Source organism: Podarcis gaigeae (genome assembly GCF_964106915.1).
Source record: "Podarcis gaigeae genome assembly, chromosome: 9".
Lineage (NCBI taxonomy): Eukaryota > Metazoa > Chordata > Lepidosauria > Squamata > Lacertidae > Podarcis > Podarcis gaigeae.
In genome coordinates, this window is record NC_139685.1 from 68865404 (window position 1) to 68884224 (window position 18821).

Below are 18821 nucleotides of genomic sequence, written 5' to 3' on the forward strand. Positions count from 1 at the left end.
AAATCAGATAAAAGCTTAAGTGACGTTGCACTTCTTCAACTGCAACATTAGTTCAAGCTTCCTACTTCTTACAATCATTTTTAAATTTAAACTGCCAAAGAGACCCTGTTCAGTGCCAAGGACATTTCATGGGCACACATAGTTCCTCCTTGCCCTGCATGAACCACACACCTGCAGCTGTGCACTGTAGGGCAAGAGCAGTAATGGTGGGCAAACTGTTTTTCAGGAAAGTTTGTCCACCAGTTTTCACCTTCTCATTGGGAAATTGCAAAGTTCCACAGCATGCAACATGGAAAATATTGAGGGGAAAATGCAAGCAATTACTCTTATGCCATTAGGTGGCAATATAACCTAACATATACAGTTTTAATGCCATCACAATTCAATCAATCAATTGTGATGATCTGAAAAATGATAATTTATTTTAGCTCACAGGTAAACAAAAAAGGCTACAAGTTATTTAACTGCTATCAGTCTAATCAGGAAAATGCTTATATCACTATGTAGATATAGCTTATATCACTATAAGTAGAGTTGAGTGTCCTGCTAATTAAAACGACTGTAGAATATAACTTGCATAGTATAAACAACCTACTTTTCAACAACAAAAAACATTTACTAGAGAACTGTGGGCCCTTTAATATCCTTGATACATTCCTTACTATAAATCATGGAAAGCTAGTTCAGATTTATGAAAAAACTGAGATATCAAAGCTTTTTCCACTTAAAGCATGTGTCCAAATATCTTCAAAGAATGAAGCCATTTCCCAAATTTCCAAATTCCATTCACAGTAATACACTCTCAGACAAATTTTGACATCAAACCCATATTCATGACAAACACTGATATGCAACCTTATTCCTTAATACTTAGGAGCACTGTCTGAACTTAAGTTGTAGTATGCAGAGCAACTTAACATTTATGCAATATTAGTTTTCAAGTTTCCAGACTCTCAATAACTAAGACAAAAAAGCAGTACTATTTGAACACACATGACTCTTCATATCCAAGCCTGTATTCCTACACACACACACACACACTTCTGCTTCAAGAAGTTTTCCACTTCTCCCATGATTTCATGAATCAGAGCAAGGAAACCCAATTGATGTTCGCTCTGATTCAGTGCTAAAGAGCAGGTTTTCCTGCGGAAAGTGATGGGAAAAATAAAAAACCGCTCAAACCCGTGCCTAGAAAGCATGGGAGAAGTGGAAACAACAACAAAAAAGGTAAACTGAGAACAAATCTTGGTTGCCTCATAATTTGTCTGGAGGAAGACAAACCACAATCATAGATTTGGATATGCATCAGCCCCACGCTGTACTGCAGCAGCAGAACTGGAGAAGAGGATCTGAGAACTTTAACATTTGCTCATGTGTATTAAGCCATGGTTTGGTTTACTACACACAAACCCAGTAAAAATACAAGTGGGGCAGAAGGCCCAATCAACATAGTGTACAAGCCACCACCCCCAAATAAACTTTTGCAGGCACACCTGACTGTTGTTTATTTTAACAATGGCAAGTTTAAATGAGTCAGCTCCAGCAAGTATAGCTTTAAGCAAACTCTCTGAAACTAGTCCCCCCACACACTTGCTGTTTTGGATGGCATGACAAGTCTGCTCACCCCTCTTGGTGCAACAGCATTGCAGGATGGCAGAGGCTTCACTGGGGCCCTGATGAGGGAACTTGAACAGCAGTGCCCTTCCTGGTAGGCAGCTTAAACCTCCTCCGCCTATCAGGAACAGATCCTAGCAGGCACCCAGCTTTGGCAAATGGGGATGCAGGCTGGGGACTCGGGCTGTGCCAGGGGGTGGAGCCAACGAAGCAGGTAGGCTTCCCTCAATCCACCCCTTGCCCATTTAAGCAGCCTGTACCTGGGGTGCTACCTGTTTGTTCCTTTCCAGGGGTTTTCCCTGCTCACCCACCCTAGGTTTAAGCTGATAGTCAATGACTATGCTGTGACTACAGTGGTCACCGTTCTTTAAGCAGCCAGGTAGAATTTGCTCACCGGGTGGTTTTGCCTACCTCATCCGGTGGTTTTGCCTACCTCATAGCAATCGTCTGGTTGGGCATTGGGGCAATCCTTTGCTTTGGATGGAGGGGAGGATGTAGTCTCCATTAACACACACTTGCTGGTTTGGATGACATGACAAAATGCAGTTAAACTAAAGGAACACATGCTCCTAAACTCCTTTTCTCACCTGCATAGGAAAGATGAGCTGAAAGGGGAGCACGTAAGCCGGCGGCATGCTCCTGTTTAGTGTGGCATGAAAAAATATGGCCATTCTCTCAAAAATCCTTCCCACAAGCTTTCGAAGATTTTGCTTTCAATATGCAACGTATGGCAATTAAAGGGTACTCAAAAACACACTGAAAGAGAATAGGAGCCTGAAACTGATTCACCACACTTGGATTATGCATACTTTTGGTTTTAATTCACTTACACATTTACAAATAGAGACCTTATACACACACACACAAACACACACTCTCTCTATATACATACATATACATATACATATACATACATATATATATATATATATATATATACACACACACTCCCATACTGTACATGATTTACAATGGTTAGTAACTTTGAAACAGCAAAATCTGATAATGTGTCTATTTCTGTTGCTTATTCGTTTTCTGGAACAATGCTTTCATAGAAAATGAGAACTCTGTACAAAAATATAACAACAGAATATTTCCATTATTGAAAGCTTCCCAGCCCACCTCACTAGAAAAGATACTTAAGTGAAAACCTTACAGTATTTTTAAACTGCCTGTATTCAGATTGTATAAATACAGAGAACTTCTAATTTAAATAGAATTTAAGAGTAACACTAGTTTTGTAAAAACAAAAAAAATTCCTTCCAGTAGCACCTTAAAGACCAACTAAGTCAGTTCTTGGTATGAGCTTTCGTGTGCATGCACACTTCTTCAGATACACAGATGCACACGAAAGCTCATACCAAGAACTGACTTAGTTGGTCTTTAAGGTGCTACTGAAAGGAATTTTTTTTGTTTTGACTATGGCAGACCAACACGGCTACCTATCTGTAACTAGTTTTGTAGCCAGCATGAAAGGAGATGTATAGAATGTTGCAAACTCTTACCACATTAGGAGCCTTTTATTTATATGTTAAGGCACAACCACCTCCAAGCAGCTCCTAACCTGCTGGAAGCAACATGGAATGCCTTCCTTTAAGTGTCTCTGTATTGGCCTGGTTACCATACAGTGTGCATTACATCCAGCTATGCCAAAATCTCAGAACACACTGTGCTGGTTCAGATTATCATATCTTGTATTAAGATATACACAGCCCTTTTGTTCAAGCTGTAATTAAGCCTTGAGATTTGTAAGCCATGACATTTCCTTCCTTTGTCCAAACTAGAAAAGTATGGCTATCAAATTAGGAACAAGCCAAGACTATTAGGACCAACTTCAAACCATGGTTTAATACTTCTGGCTTGCTCCGAAGCTGGTAACTATAGTTTCCCAGTTTGGGCAAAGCAATGAACTATGGTGAATAAGAAACTTCCTAGCTGATTTTAAAGTAGTCTAAGTTGAACAAGTCTGTATCCAAATCCTAAACCCCCATATCCCTCTCTAAGTTAGGGTAATCTATTGGGCAAACAGATATCTCAAACACAGCACAAGGTCAGAGGAAAATCTGATCCTCTATCCAGCTCTAAGCTTAAGTCAGGGTGGGTAGTGGAAAGGGACAAGCTTCTGTCTCTGACAGATCAGGGTGGGGGTGGGGGAGTCTCTATACCTTCTTGATCTTCAAGCTGATGGGGGGAGGCAGAGCTAGCTAGTTTACCCCTGCATGTAGCTCCATATTTAGATTCAAGTTGATCATACTTAGATTAATATTGTTGATCATAGCCTGGGTTCCATCTAACCATGGGGAAATGGGGAGGAGGCCAAACAAAATCTACCTAACCCTGTCACACATAAAGAACCTGAAACAAAATGCTGCAATACATCTCCAGCTCTTAAACAGAATTGTTCCTGTTTTGGGCTCCAGTCAATCTGGAACAAGAGTCAGACAGCACTGTTCAGAACTTGAGGGGAGGCCTTTAGGAAAGACAGCAAGAACTTCTGAAAACCTCCCCTTACTGCACTATATACAGCTTGTTACTATCTCAATAAACCAATGTTTATTATGACACGAACACAAACTATTTTGGAATCATAAATACAATGTCAGTTATGCACTCATTCTGTTTTCTATTTCCCTTAATAAACTTTGTTTGCTAATTCTGTCATACTTTCTCCTGTAATATTTCTTTAAATCAAAACAATTGTGAGAGGGATAATATGGATTGAGGTGTTAGCTCTTTCTCTGTACACACATTTCTCCTCAAGATACAATCCCTCTCCTTTCCCATCCAAGCATTTTTTTTCTTTCTCTCTTTCTCTCCCTCTCTCACATACAAAACCACTTCACCCAGTTTTTTTATTCCTCTCCTTGCTTCCTCCAATCCAGTGTTTTCCCACTTTAAAAAACCCTTCCCGCCCCTAAACACCTATCTGGCATCTAGAGGTGGGCAGGAGGAAACTAGAGAGGAAAAGTTTAAAAGTCCATTCCTCTGGCCCCCCCCCCCCAATAGAATGCATCTTCCACATTTCAAGGTTTTAGTACCCTATACTAGTGCTGAGGGCATCAAACATATCTGAACTTCAGAGAGCTGAATATTTAAGCATTAAAAGATACTAGAGCAGAGGTTTTCAGATTGTCTGATGACTAGCTGCATTCAGGTGGAACCACAATAAGGCTGCGTAACTGTCAATAATTTCTATGCTTGGCCCTGTACAGTACTTGATTCTCTCCCTGCCCCACTGCTGAGACCATTTTGACCACCCTTACTTCTTGGCCATCATTACTGCCTTTGGTTTGGCTAGGTCACAATGGCTGCCGTGAATGTCGAAGCCACAACTAAAAAATCCATGTATACTGGGCCTCATGGCTTCCCTTCCTCCTGGGAGCTCTTTCAAGTTTCTGAGCTGCTCAACCAAAGTATTCCTATCCTGGGACCTGTGGGAGAATTTGAATTCCATCAAAACTCACTACTTTCCCTCCTCTCACAAAAGAGACTACACCACTTAATTCAGCTACTCAAATCTTCACCCACAACTGAATCCAAAGGTGTTTTCCTGTGAGTACAAGAACACTGCCTAAGAAAAAGGAATTGAAATCCAGAGACGGCCCTCTTTTGTTCAAGTCCTTGCACAACATTATATACTATTTTTCTATGTATTCTGTACCTTTAACTGCTTACAGCTTAAATTCCTTTCTTGTGCACAATCATCAGACATCATAATTATGTCAGGTGACTGACACCTGTCAAAGTTGGCCCATGAGGATGGGAGAGATAGGTCAATGAGGCTTGCTCAGTCCTGTCCACAGCATTTCCCAAACACCTGACTATCAGATGATTGTCAGACTTTTGAGAAGTGCTGACCACAAGGATAAATAAGCTTTGCAAGCCCTGCACTAGGTTTTTGGGAAGTGTTAAACACAGGCTTGCAAAGTGACTTGTGCAGCGTTTCCCCAATCAGCTGGTTGTCGGGCATTTAGAAAGTGTTGCACGAAGGGCTTTGCAAGGTCTGTGCTAAGTGGTTTCCAAGAACATGTCTTGCAAAGTTATTTGCACAGTATCTGACAATCAGCTGATTGTCTGATACTTCAGAAGTGCTGCACAAGGGGCTTTACATACACAACCAACAAGCAGTGCTTATAAAGCCTTTTCAGCCCAGCCTCATGTCATTATGGCATCAGGTATAGGACAGATGGGTATGGGTTGCCTGAAACAGCCTTGCCAGCCGAAAGGGGAGGCCTTGTGGGCCAAATTTAGACCTTAGGTTAGAGTTTTCGCACCCCAGCAATACACAACAAACCAGTATTTTTTATTTGACCATATGCAGTTTGTTTTGCAATGATTATTCAAATACTGTCAACCATGCAAGACAGAAAACTACTCAGAAATACTGTGCATCAAATTCATGCCTGTTGGGAAATACCCATTATTCACAACTCTGGCAAACTTCTGTTTCCAACACAATTTTGGAAAAATAAGCTGAAGATAATCTGTAATAAGAATAGGGCATCTATCCAATAAAGTTAAGCACCTTCAAGTTCAATTTATTTAAAGACAAGAAGTTTAACTCTGGCTCACTGAAGTCAATGAGACATATGCTTAACTCTGGCTAGTTTGTGCCTGTGGTAACCTTATCAAATTTAACTATCTGCAGCATATCAGAAAGGCAAATTGCTACTATCAGCTTTGCTAATATTTATTTTCTAAATCAACTAAATAAATTACTCTCTTATATTATGCAATTTGAGACTTTCTTTCAAACACAACCACAGAATAGGGCTAACACACAAGTATTTGCAGGTAACAGGCAACACTTGAAGACTTCTCAATTCTATTTCATTTAAAATATGTAAACAAAAAAATCAACACTTGAGCTATTTGGCTACTTCAGAGATTCTGGATACTACAAATTATTAACAAAAACTGGAGAATGGGGGAGACCTAATTGCAAACTTCGTTATAAACGGGCTACTTAACTGAATACTAGCATATAAGTAAAGAGCACCTCAGACTTCAATCCACAGGCAAAAAGGAAGAGCTGGATGGATATAAAGGAACCATGAACAGGCTTCCCATTCCTAACATCCCATGCACTGCCAGTATGCACATAGGTATGGGGAGAAACAGAGCTCTATTAAATCTATCAGGTTCTAACATGCATGGGTGCTATCCATGGTGCAAATGGATCATTTGCAAAATGTTTTTGAACTGAAGAATGCTCAGGTGTTTGTTTGTTTGTTTGTTTATTACTTTGAACACTTTCCCCAGCATATCTTAAATAAAACCACAAGACATCTATACTAACTCCTGGTGTATGGCATTTATACCTCACACAGGAAAGCATTTAAATGACCAGAGAAAATATATTGGAGGAAAGGCACCTTCCCCAATTAAGCGGGTACCAATTAAGATTTCAGGATGAAAGTTAGACTTGAGACAAGGTTTCACTTGTGCCAATGAAGGTGCCATCTAGCTGCTCTTAAATGGGCATGCATTATGGTACCTTTGTCCCACAGTAAGGACTATAAGACTAACAAATATTAAATATTTAATGCACCATTTAGGCACCTAAAATGATAGGAGTATTTAACAGGATCTTTACAATCTAAGGGAAGTAACTTCAAATAATCTGTTTTTCAGGATGATACGTTATAATACAGTTTATTTTACAGATAAGTTTACACATAAGACACACAAAAATATATATTTTTAAGGAAGCCACCTGTAATTTACCTATACCCCAGCCATGGGGAAAGAGGACTACAAGTTCTATTACAATCATTGCTTATAAACAGCATTTCCTACATCTCTAGAAAAAGAAAGAAACTCATAAGCTTTAAAGCTTGCATAGACTGGCAAGTGAGTGCTAATAGCACAATCCTAAAGTTCTTTTTCAGCATCAATAAAATAGTCCATTTTCTAGGGGTAAAGAGCAGAAATATATCCCAACACAATATAGGACTTTACTGCATCCTATCATCCCCACAAATGACAGATGTATCTACAATAACCCCCCAAAAGACACATGTTTATGTTTGGGTTAGCCATGCCCCAAGATGAATGGCACTGCCTGCAAACCTTAAAAAAAAAATATTTTTTCCCTCAAGAAAGAAGTACATTCATTACTTGATTAACATGTCTCAAATGCAGCAGCAGCAACTCTTTTGTCAAAAGATATGGACATTTTTAAACTACTACATGCACCATAAACAACACACGTGTTGTGTTTTGTGTGTATTACAGGGACACACAAATTCAGGGCTACCTCCCTGATTTTTATTAAAGGGATACTCATGTAAGCAGTTTTTCAGGATAATCCTTTCAGTTTCATTATTTTATTTACAGCTGTAACTAAACTGTGAATTCTTACAAGTAAACACCACAATATGGCAAGAAATTCTGCCTCACGTTCTAGGGCAAAAGTGCACACACACACACACACACCCTCTCCCTCTATAAAACCTAGGGTGGCTGGGTCCTCCAAGGCAACACACTCCTGTGTATTCCTCACAGTGCTTTTCACCTGCCACAGGATTCCACCCTCCCTGAAAAAAACACATCCTTATCTAAATGATGTTTACCAAAACTGTGTTCCATAGGATTTACAGTACTTTCTTATGTGCGTGCATGCAGCTGGAGTCTGACCCTGACGATCAAGAAAACACAACTCCACTGTTAAAGGACATCAGCGCAGGCAATAATGACCCACTGGGGGGGAACAATTAGAATAGACGTTGTGGTGGCTTTCATAGACCCAAACAAAAAGGTGAGTGGGGTCTAACTCAGTTTGGGGGCCTTAGATCCCCTCCCTATTCCCCAAAGATAAGAAGAGTGCCTCTCTGAGGCCCGCAGCTGGAGAAAACTACACCACAGGCAGCTGCTTCGGCACAGAACCTTATCATATACACTGTTGTCGCACTTGCTCCCCACTTCACACGACACCTCCGGGATGAGGGCACCGGTCCTGGGCGTGTCAAAAGGTGCGCTTTGGAGAGCAATGCATGCGCCCTCCTGGCTTTGCAGCCGATCCTGCTCAAGGGGGCAGCTAAGGCCAACGCTACCAGGTGTGCAGGTGTGGCCAAGCGCTGTTGGCATCCGCATCTGGCCGTAGTAGCACCTCTTCCCCCAGAGTAGCATGCGGGGTTCTTACAGCAGAAAAACACAGGGAGGGGAAGAGAGAGAGAGAGGCGAGGTTGGGGGGGGGGGAGGAAGAACACGTCTGCAGCACTTATCACAACTTACGGGTTCGGCAACTCCGTGGAGATTCCCACCCACAGCCACCCTCGGTTTACCAACAGCTGGCGTTGAACGCAGCTGGTCTTGCGAGTCATGGCAACAGCCGAGACCCCACCCCAAGGAGTCCTTGCACCCGATACCGGGGGGGGGGGTCGCGGCGGAGCCCCGGGCGCCCTCCGAGGCCTCTCCGAGAGCCCACCCCGCCTGGAGGTCCTTGCCCGGCCTACTTCCCCAGCTCACCTTCCGCCAGCAGCTCCTCCACGGTGACCTGGAAGCGCCCCACGGCGAAGACCCTGCTGCTGCCCACGGCCGGCCCGCCTCCGGCCACAAAGCCCGACACGGCCGCCGACGTCCCTCCGCCGCCTCCACCTCCGCCGCTACTCGTGCTGCCTCCGGTGCCGTCAGACTTGGGCATGCGAGAAAACTTCTTCATGGCGGGCGACGAGCTCGGGGAAGTAGACCCGAGGAGGAGCGGGGCGAGGAGGGAAAGAAGCCGCCGCCGCCGCCCAAGGAGCCGCCCCTTCTTCCCTCAGGGGCTGGGACCGCGAAGGCTCGCCGCCAGTCAGTCAGTGCCCGGCCCCGCACTGGGGAGCCCCAGGCCGCCGCCGCCGCTACTGTGGGAACCTGCGCTTGACAACCCCGGCTCCGCCGCGCCTCACATTCCGGGAAGGAAAGTGGCGTGTTATGTGTGTGAGGCGAGCCGAGTCTCGGCCACCCCCGCCTGCAGCGCCGTATCTCTCCTCTCCTCTCTCACACGCGCGCTCTCTCGCGCTCGCGCTTCTTCCCTCACAGGGAAAAAAAAAGAGAGAGACGCTGTGAGGGACGGAGAGACCCCTCCCCCTCCCGCTCAAGAACGAGGCTGCAGGCGCGCGCGCGCGCACACGCCACCCTTTTAACGTTCCGCGCACGGCTGAGGGGAAGGACGAGAGGGAAAACCCGAACTGGATTTCATGCCCACCCCCACCCCCCTTCGCCCTCTCGCGCTGCTGTCAAATACTTCCAATGTCTCCCTGCTTGCTTTTTTTTTAACCCCTTCGCGCAATCCAGAGGAGTTGTTGTTGTTGGGTGGGGGGGGGGCGGGGGAAAGAATCATTGCCCTGAGGGAAGGGAGGGAAAGGCAAGCCTCGCCCCCCCCCGAAAAAAGGAGGTCTGCGCACGCGCGTGGCTTTGCTCGTTACTCTCTCTCTTTTTTTTTTTTCCTTCCCCTTCCTCTTAACAAGTCCCCGCCCTCCTCGCAACGCCGCTCTGTGCTGCCGGAAGTGAGGTTGCCACGCCTGGGTAGCACGTGCTTGGGAGGGGTGGGGTGGGGGAACCGCTTTGGTTTGGCTGGCGCCGCCCATCTCTGTTTCGGAGGGCGCGGGCGCTCACGTGCTGCTGCTGCTGCTGCTGCCGCCGCCGGGATTTTTGTTTTTCACTTGCGAGGCGAACGTTCGAAATCGTTGGATGGAGCCGTTGGAAAAGGACCGTTAGGCTAAGGGGGGGAAGGGGGTTGGGGTGGAAGGACTGTACTGTAATGGAGTTTCTGCGCCGCTGGTGTTGCTGATTTTCTTATTTTATTTAGATTTATTTCTGTTCGCTTTATATTTTTAAGAAAAATATCAAAGCGATTTACAGCATATTAAATTAATAAAACATAAAATAATCTAAAGAAAGTCAAATACAGTCATACCTCGGGTTACAGAAGCTGCAGGTTGCGTTTTTTCCAGTTACGGGCTGCCGAAACCTGGAAGTACTGGAATGGGTTACTTCTGGGTTTTGGCAGTCGTGCATGCACAGAAGCACCAAATTGCAACCCATGTGTGCGCAGATGCGGGTTGCAAACGTGTATCCCATATGGATCATGTTCACAACCCGAGCGTCCACTGTATAGAGTATACAGTGAGCCCTTGGGTTACATTACCTGTGGGTAGCGTAACTTTCAGGTTGCGAAAGCTGCAAACCCAGAAGTGTATATTTCTGGGTTTCACCCTGCACACATGTGCAGAAGCGCTCTATCACGCGCATGTGCGCAGAAGCGGCACCTCATGTTACGGACTTTTCCTGGTACGTAAGGACCCCTGGAACAAATTAAGTTCGTATCCAGAGGGTCCACTGTACAGTCAAAGCAGCATAACACAAAACTAAAATATTAAAAGATTTCAAAATAAAACATTACACAGGAGGTCAACTACAGGATACATATTTAACATTTATCTAGTATAGCCATACTTTGGGTTACAGACACTTCAGGTTGTGTTTTTTCAGGTTATGGACCGCCAAAACCCGGAAGTACCAGAAGGGTTACTTCCAAGTTTTGGCGGTCGCGCATGCTCAGAAGCGCTAAATCGCGCATGCGCAGACATGCCGAATCGCAACCCGCATATGCGCAGACACGCCGCTGCGGGTTGCAAACGTGCATCCTGCACGGATCATGTTCGCAACCCGAGTGTCCACTGTATTGAATTCTGCATTGCAGCATATTTCCCTGCATTTCTTCAAAATCATACAAATAGATAATTTGTACTATTTATTGATTCTGAGAGTATGGACTTTACTCTTTAGAGTGTGCACCTGCTCTAAAAAGCAGTCTGCTCTCTGGCACCAAGCCAGAAATTAAAAATTGACAGTTGGATCTTAGTTCCATCCAGGAATATGTCAGTTTCCCCTAAAAAAATAAATAAATGCAGGTTTGCCTTTAAAGGTAAAGGTACCCCTGCCCGTGCGGGCCAGTCTTGCCAGACTCTAGGGTTGTGCGCTTATCTCACTCTATAGGCCAGGAGCCAGCGCTGTCCGCAAACACTTCCGGGTCACGTGGCCAGCGTGACAAGCTGCATCTGGGGAGCCAGCGCAGCACACAGAATGCTGTTTACCTTCCCGCTGGTAAGCGGTCCCTATTTATCTACTTGCACCCGGGGGTGCTTTCGAACTGCTAGGTTGGCAGGCGCTGGGACCGAACGACGGGAGCGTACCCCGCCGCGAGGATTCGAACCGCCGACCGTGCGATCGGCAAGTCCTAGGCGCTGAGGTTTTACCCACAGCGCCACCCGCGTCCCCAGATTTGCCTTTAGGAATGCCTAATAGTTCTCATTTACTTTTTCTGAAAATAGTTAAAAGCTGGTGTTCCATATGTCCCTTAAAGTTTAAAAAAACAAAACGAAAAAACTTTGATTTTGGTAAACTAAGATTGTACTGTACACCCTCAATTATTTGCCAGAGCTTTAGCAGCTGCCTTCAGTTTTCCATTTGGCAGCTCTGGAAATTCAAGGAACTAATGGCACTTTACCTACTCAGTTGCCTTGGAAATAAGATGCAGCATATGCAGGTTGGATTTACATCTAAATATCACCACCTTCCCCCGCCCCCCCCCCAAAAAAATCTGTAAGTACTTTTTGCAATGTATTCCCAGAGTTTGTAATAATCCTCTAAGACTGATCTGTGCAAAACACATGCATACACACAAAAGCAAAAGTCTATAGTGTTCCAAAATCTATTTCCTATTCCCAGGTACAAAGTGAAAAATGTTTAACTGCTGGTTTCAGAACAATATTAATAAAGAAGCTAAAGAGCGGTTGAAGCAAGCCCTCTTTCAATTCCCCAGGTAACAAGTAGATTTAGAGAGCCTGAAAAGAAAGCCTAAGGTTTTTAAAGTTTTTTTAAAAAGTACCACTATTAAGGGGGTTGTAATAAATATGGCAAAGCTTATATTTGACCAAAATATTGTGTCTAAACAAAATAAATCTCCATACATCAACTAAAGCAGCAAAGGCAAAGGCTTCCTTAATGAAAATATTTATGCAGCTTGTGGTTGAGCACAGAACATTAATCCACTGGGGAGAAGCCTCTTCTAACTCCAGCCGCCTCATTAAAAATGTAATTTCTTATTGCCCAGTTCTCAAGTTCTCTCAACTACTTTGCATACAGTTTTACAGCTGTGTTAATCAAAATTATCAATCTGTAATTGGTAGGTAGCTTCCTATTGCCCACCCCTCTTTAAAAACAGGAACCGTAATACTCAAATCCTACCCAAGAGTAAAAAAATAGCTGCCAAATCAGTATAATCTTAAACCTGGTTTCATTTAAACAATCTGTATGTTGTGTTATCCTCGGTCCTTGCCTCTAGAGCAGGCATGTCCAAAATCTGGCCCTAAAAAAAGCTCATCAACTTAAGGAAGCTTTGGTTTAAAAGGTCAACAACTTTGGTCGGCCCTCACGCATGTTCACTTCATCAAATGTGGCCCTCTGAAAAAAGTTTGGACACCCCTGCTTTAGAGAGATGGCTCCAGCTCCAGCAGGTCGACCGGCACCAGGAACCAAGATGGATTTGATGCCACTCCAAAGGCTTTGAAAGCGAAGAGCCCTCATCAATCCAACAGACCTTGAGCAACGTAAGGGGGGGAAAGCTGCATGGTGTAGCATCCTACTAGGTGCATTGCAGAGGAAAGCATGACTGACCACACTGCCATGCAGTTCACCAGTGGAAACAGCCACTGACAGGATGCTACTTTACATTGAAGTCCTTTCTCAGATGCAGTTTTGGGCTAAGAATCGGGACATGATCGCTGCCACTGTTTTGCTATTGGGGGGTTAAGAGTGGGTGGGGAGCAGAGCAGGTGAAGGAGGGTGGCATGGGTAGAGTCTTCAAGGTCAGACAGAGAAGCCTGGAGCATCGTGTTAGGCCATGGGTGGGCAAACTAAGGCCAGGGGGCCAGATCCGGCCCAATCGCCTTCAAAATCCGGCCCGCGGACGGTCCAGGAATCAGCGTGTTTTTACATGAGTAGAATGTGTCCTTTTATTTAAAATGCATTCTGGGTTATTTGTGGGGCATGCTTGGTATTTTTTACATGAGTATAATTCATTCATTTTTTATTTTATTTTTAATATAGCCCGGCCCCCCACAAGGTCTTAGGGACAGTGGACCAGACCCCTGCTGAAAAAGTTTGCTGACCCCTGTGTTAGGCCACTGGACCCAAAGTTCCCCAACCCCTGTTGTAAACAGTGTTGCATAGCTACTGAACGTGTTCTTTGGACTGTTACCGGTGCAGGGGGAGAGAGATTTCCAGAGAGACTTCCCTCCTGTGACTGTTGCCATTTTGGTGATGGTCTTCTGAGAATTGAATAATCAGAATGGAAGCTATAGGGTACCTTTCCAGGAATCACATCTTCCCCTGGGGCCTTATCACACAGCAGCTTGTAATTAGTTTCTCTGTGTCAGGATTTATCTACTGCTATATGGGTCCATGGGGGGACGCAGGTGGCGCTGTGGGTTAAAGCCTCAGCGCCTAGGACTTGCCGATCGAAAGGTCGGCAGTTTGAATCCCTGCGGCGGGGTGCGCTCCCGCTGCTCGGTCCCAGCGCCTGCCAACCTAGCAGTTCGAAAGCATCTTCGGGTGCAAGTAGATAAATAGGGACCGCTTACCAGCGGGAAGGTAAACGGCGTTTCCGTGTGCGGCTCTGGCTCGCCAGATGCAGCTCTGTCACGCTGGCCACGTGACCCGGAAGTGTCTTCGGACAGCGCTGGCCCCTGGCCTCTTGAGTGAGATGGGCGCACAACCCCAGAGTCTGGCAAGACTGGCCTGTACGGGCAGGGGTACCTTTACCTTTACTTTTTATATGGGTCCATAGATCGGTATCACGGAAATTAACATTAAAATCTTGCAAAGCTAGATCAGGAAAGTCTTACCAAATATAGACAGGAAGCGTGATCTCCAGGCAAGTTGTGAAACACCGGTTGTTAAAATATTGTTATAATAATAAAAACCATAATTAACATTTTCTCAGATGTTGGCACTGTTTGAATTTCAGCACCGAGAGAAGCCCAAAGTTGCCTTTGGTAATCAACCTTCCTTTTCAATTGAAATTTATATTCCATTTTTGCTTTCTAAGACCCTGGTGGACTATTCTTTCATAGCTGATTTGCACATTATCGAATCATAAACTTTTGAAAATTGGTTTATTGAAGCTGGGACCACAGGAGCCGGCTTAATATTTTCCAGCATTTGTTGAAAAGTACCATAAGACTGGAAGAAGCCAAATCTTCAGTTTAAAATCTGATACACAAGGGTTATAGGATCAGATGTTAATAGGTTACTAATATCCACCACAGGCCCATCTCAGTGAAGATATTTAGACTATGAAACTTCTACTGCTATCATATTTGGAATTACAAAATTCCCATATCAGAATATTTTTAAAATTGGCTTTAATTGCCTGTTGAACGCTGCTTCCATTCTGGTGGTATATCAGATCCCCAAAACTGTCAATAACATATGCATAGCACAAGCACTGGTGGCAGAAATGTGTGAATATTTTCAATAACAGTCAATGGGACTTCTTCCACTTAATTTTTTTTAATGTAACATAGGGCCCATTCCCACATTATATTAAGTGTGTAACTTGCAGTCATGTCAGGAGATTAAAAAAACTAAATATATGTGCAGTTCTCAATTAGGGTTGCCATATTTTGATGAGCAAAAAAGAGGACACATTTGCCGACTTCTACTTTTGACTATGGATCTGTATGATGACTCTCATCAGGAAAAAGAGGGTGTGTCCTGGAAAAAGAGGACATATGGCAACCCTAGTTGGTAGGATTTAACCCTTCCCAGCCCACCTGTGATCCCAATGAACATTACCTACCCCATGCTGCAGTTAGTGACAGGGAAAGCACCAGTTCTAGTGCCAACAAAATACAAGAATCCTAAGATTTCATAAGAGGAAGGGAGAAAATGTCCATTTCCCTCAAGTCCCAGTTTTGCTGTAATAGTCTTGGTATTCCTGCCAATAAATATACCAGCCAACGTCGTAACAGTTTGGATAACTATCCTTGTGCGTTTCAATCAGAAAAAAGCAACATTTTTCTAAACAGCATCAATAAAGTACTTGGAATTTCTAAGGGGAATATAAACATTGATTAAAAACTAAGACCATCTGTCTTCATTCTGGGTCTTATCTGTGATGTTTATATTTAATGTGTAGTCTTGAGTTGTTTAAAATAACTTATCTTTTTTTCCCTTTCTGCAACTAGAACTTATTCCCGGGAAACAAAATTTCATCAGTGTCAGGCTCAGTGACCCAAGATTGCTGGAAAGAAACATGTGTTACATCACACTTTTGTTTTTTGATAAACTGAAAATTTCACAATTGCTCTTACAAGGAGACTTCCAGGCTGGTTGGTTGAAATGCTGCAGCTGCTGAAAGGATCTCCAGAGATGGGGTGTGATCCACCTGCTTCCTTGCCACAAGAGGGGAACTGGATGGTGCACAACTTGAGTTACTGCCATAGGAAAAAATGAGCATTATGAATTAATGGCACGTGTTCCTTAATTTAAACTATTTTCTTTTATTCTAGAGTCTCATACAGTGTTAGGGAGAACAGTTTCCTTCATATACAGTACCTCAGTTCTGCAAAGCTACTTTTTCTGCAAATTAGCATATACCAATGTACATTCTTCTGCATTTTCTCTTTGTGTTCTGAGAAATAACTTTTAGACAATCACAAGCATTTTATACAAAGAACACAAATGCTGCAATCCACTCTCCCTTAGCTTATCAAATTTTGCTGATGTCCCTGGCTTATGTACCGTTTCAGTTACAGTTACCAGCTTCCACATCAAATGTTTACTTTTACTGCGGCAACTAACGAAACACACAGGAGTCCTATGGCTTTTGCTCATGTCGGGAGCATAATGTTAAAGATCCAGTATGGTCCAAGAGATAAGAGCCCAGGCTTACTTCAAATCACATCATAGCATACTCAATGGGCTTTGCTGACAAATTATCTGTCAATTTCAGTTTCCCAGCTGTAAATGAAATAAGTATCCAGCCCACATTCTACAAAGCATGCATGATGTAAGGGAGGCCTCAAACCAGGAGCGTAGCTGGGATTCTAAGGCAAAGGCTTTAGTTCTGTGGCAAGCTAGCTGGGTTTTTGCAACCCCAAGTGCTTTAAAAAAAAAAAAAAACACTTTTGTACTTACCGTATTTTTTGCACTATAAGACTCACTTTTTCCCTCCTAAAAATTAAGGGGAAATGTGTGTGTGTCTTATGGAGCAAATGCAGGCTGTGCAGCTATCCCAGAAGCCAGAAGAGCAAGAGGGATTGCTGCTTTTACTGCGCAGCGATCCCTCTTGCTGTTCTGGCTTCTGAGATTCAGAATATTTTTTTTCTTGTTTTCCTCCTCCAAAAACTAGGTGCATCTTGTGGTCTGGTGCGTCTTATAGAGCGAAAAATACAGTAGGTATTTATAGGATGTGCACAGGAAGGCAATGATGCTCTGGTTGCTACTAGCTCTGCTACCTTTTGACTGTCTTCGGCGTGGTGTACTGAATTACTGCAAGTTACTTGTGATCGTTTTATTAAGGGAAGGGACCCTCTGTACTCGCTTGGCTGTCTAGCCACTTAGGAAATACTTTTTATAGTTATTAATCATAAGGAGGACAGATGTGAACTGGAACCTGGGGGAACACATTGATGCTGGTTCCTGTGGGATGCAAGTACTTGGCAACAGCAATTCTATGGAGGAGTTATTTTTTAGTCATGGCCTCTAGAGGTTCCACAGTGATTTAGCTAAGGGGTTAGCATTGCTGTGCTGACAGCTGCTCCCATCTATTATTGCCTAATTTCTAAATGATGATATATTGAAGTTTATAAAGCCATGTAAAAGAGAGATCTCTGGTGTGTGTATTTGGCGTTATTTTCCATGTTTCTGTGCTATTTAACTTGAAGCATAGGAAACTGGCCTTTACCAGGTCAGACTATAAGTCCATCCATCCCAATATTGCATATTCTGGCTTGCAGCTGTTCTCCAAAGTCTCCCTACGAAGGTCTTCCACATCACTGACTACATGATCCTGGAAGCATCAGAGGTTGAAACTGGAACCTTCTCCATGGAAAGGAAACTGACAAGGAGAAAGTTCTGAGCCATGCACTCCTATAATATCTAGGTCAGAATTTGGCCAGGTCAGAAAATCTCGCATCGCTTCTGTGTACACATTCCCTGGCAGCAGAACTGCATTGCAAAATTCAGAGGCAGGCAAATTTCAAAGGAGAGCTATGTTTCAGCTCACATATTGTGTGAGAAAGTGTGGGTTTGGCAGGCTCATCTTCAAAATCAGTCGAATTTCTCACCCAGCCCTAATACTGACATCAAATGGTTTCCTAGCTAAGGTGAGATCAAAGCCAGAGACATTAAAGCTTGCTGATCTGTAAACTGCTACAGCTGGGAAACAGGTAAATTCTGTAAAATGTGAAACCAAGCCCATTTAAAGTGCTATATGTTCAAACCAGAGCACTGAATTGTCCTTGAGAGACTTGAAAAAGCCAGTGGAAATGAGAACCAGTGTTAATGCACCTCTAGTGCCCTATTCCCATTGAAAGGCAGGCTGCCGCATTCTGGGCCAGGTATCAAAGGGTGCACATACCTGTATAATCTAGTCAGCCTTAACTATTGGTTAAAGCAAGCTTTTAAAAGTTTAATTCTGGAGTGGATGCATGTTTAAAAGATACCTAGAAAAGCTGGGACCAGCCAGTAAAATCACACACACACATATACACCATTCAATTTTAAAACCATGGCTACTATTTTTTCTTGTTTCCCTTTATAATGGCCATGGCTCCGCTCCAACCTGCTGTTCCATCAGCAATTCTTTATCCTTCATCAGTCCCCAAGGAGCTGTGGTTCAACCCATCACTGTTTAGAACAGGGTGTCAGCTACATAATGACACCAAACACTTCTATAGCCCCTTTCATCTTCAAAGCCATCAAGCATATTAACTTAACTCATTTCCTTGGGAAGTGAGTGAGTAACAAGGTGGCAAGGAATGGACAGAGCTCTGTGTTTTGACTGTTAAATACAAAAACTTCAACATGAAACACTATTCTGATACAGTTAAACTTAACTTAATGTGCATGAAAATCTTCGTTATCCAAATGACCTACATTTACCAAAAGACGCTGTAATAATAATGCTTCCTGGCTAGTAAAAAAATAATAATAAA

At 43.5% G+C, this 18821-nt stretch overlaps 1 protein-coding gene and 2 long non-coding RNA genes across 5 annotated transcripts in view; 1 reads left to right on the forward strand and 2 right to left on the reverse strand.

Moving 5' to 3' along the window:
• BMP2K (BMP2 inducible kinase) overlaps window positions 1-10226 on the reverse strand; it is a 43190-nt gene extending 32964 nt beyond the window's left edge. For all 3 annotated transcript variants that reach the window (XM_083756380.1, XM_083756379.1, XM_083756378.1), the window contains exon 1: window positions 9085-10226. In XM_083756380.1, the coding sequence (XP_083612506.1) occupies window positions 9085-9277 (193 nt within the window). In that variant the 5' untranslated portion in view covers window positions 9278-10226. The remainder of the gene's footprint in view (window positions 1-9084) is intronic.
• A 1058-nt stretch (window positions 10227-11284) lies between these two features.
• On the forward strand, window positions 11285-12976 carry LOC310852926. Its single transcript, XR_014568446.1, has 3 exons — window positions 11285-11510; window positions 11880-12910; window positions 12949-12976. It is a non-coding gene; the product is annotated as an uncharacterized lncRNA (long non-coding RNA).
• Window positions 12977-13679: 703 nt separating this feature from the next.
• On the reverse strand, window positions 13680-18560 carry LOC310852940. The gene is made up of 3 exons (XR_014568463.1): window positions 17057-18560; window positions 14428-16795; window positions 13680-14046 (listed from the first exon to the last, which is right to left on the reverse strand). It is a non-coding gene; the product is annotated as an uncharacterized lncRNA (long non-coding RNA).
• Between the last annotated feature and the right edge of the window lie 261 nt (window positions 18561-18821).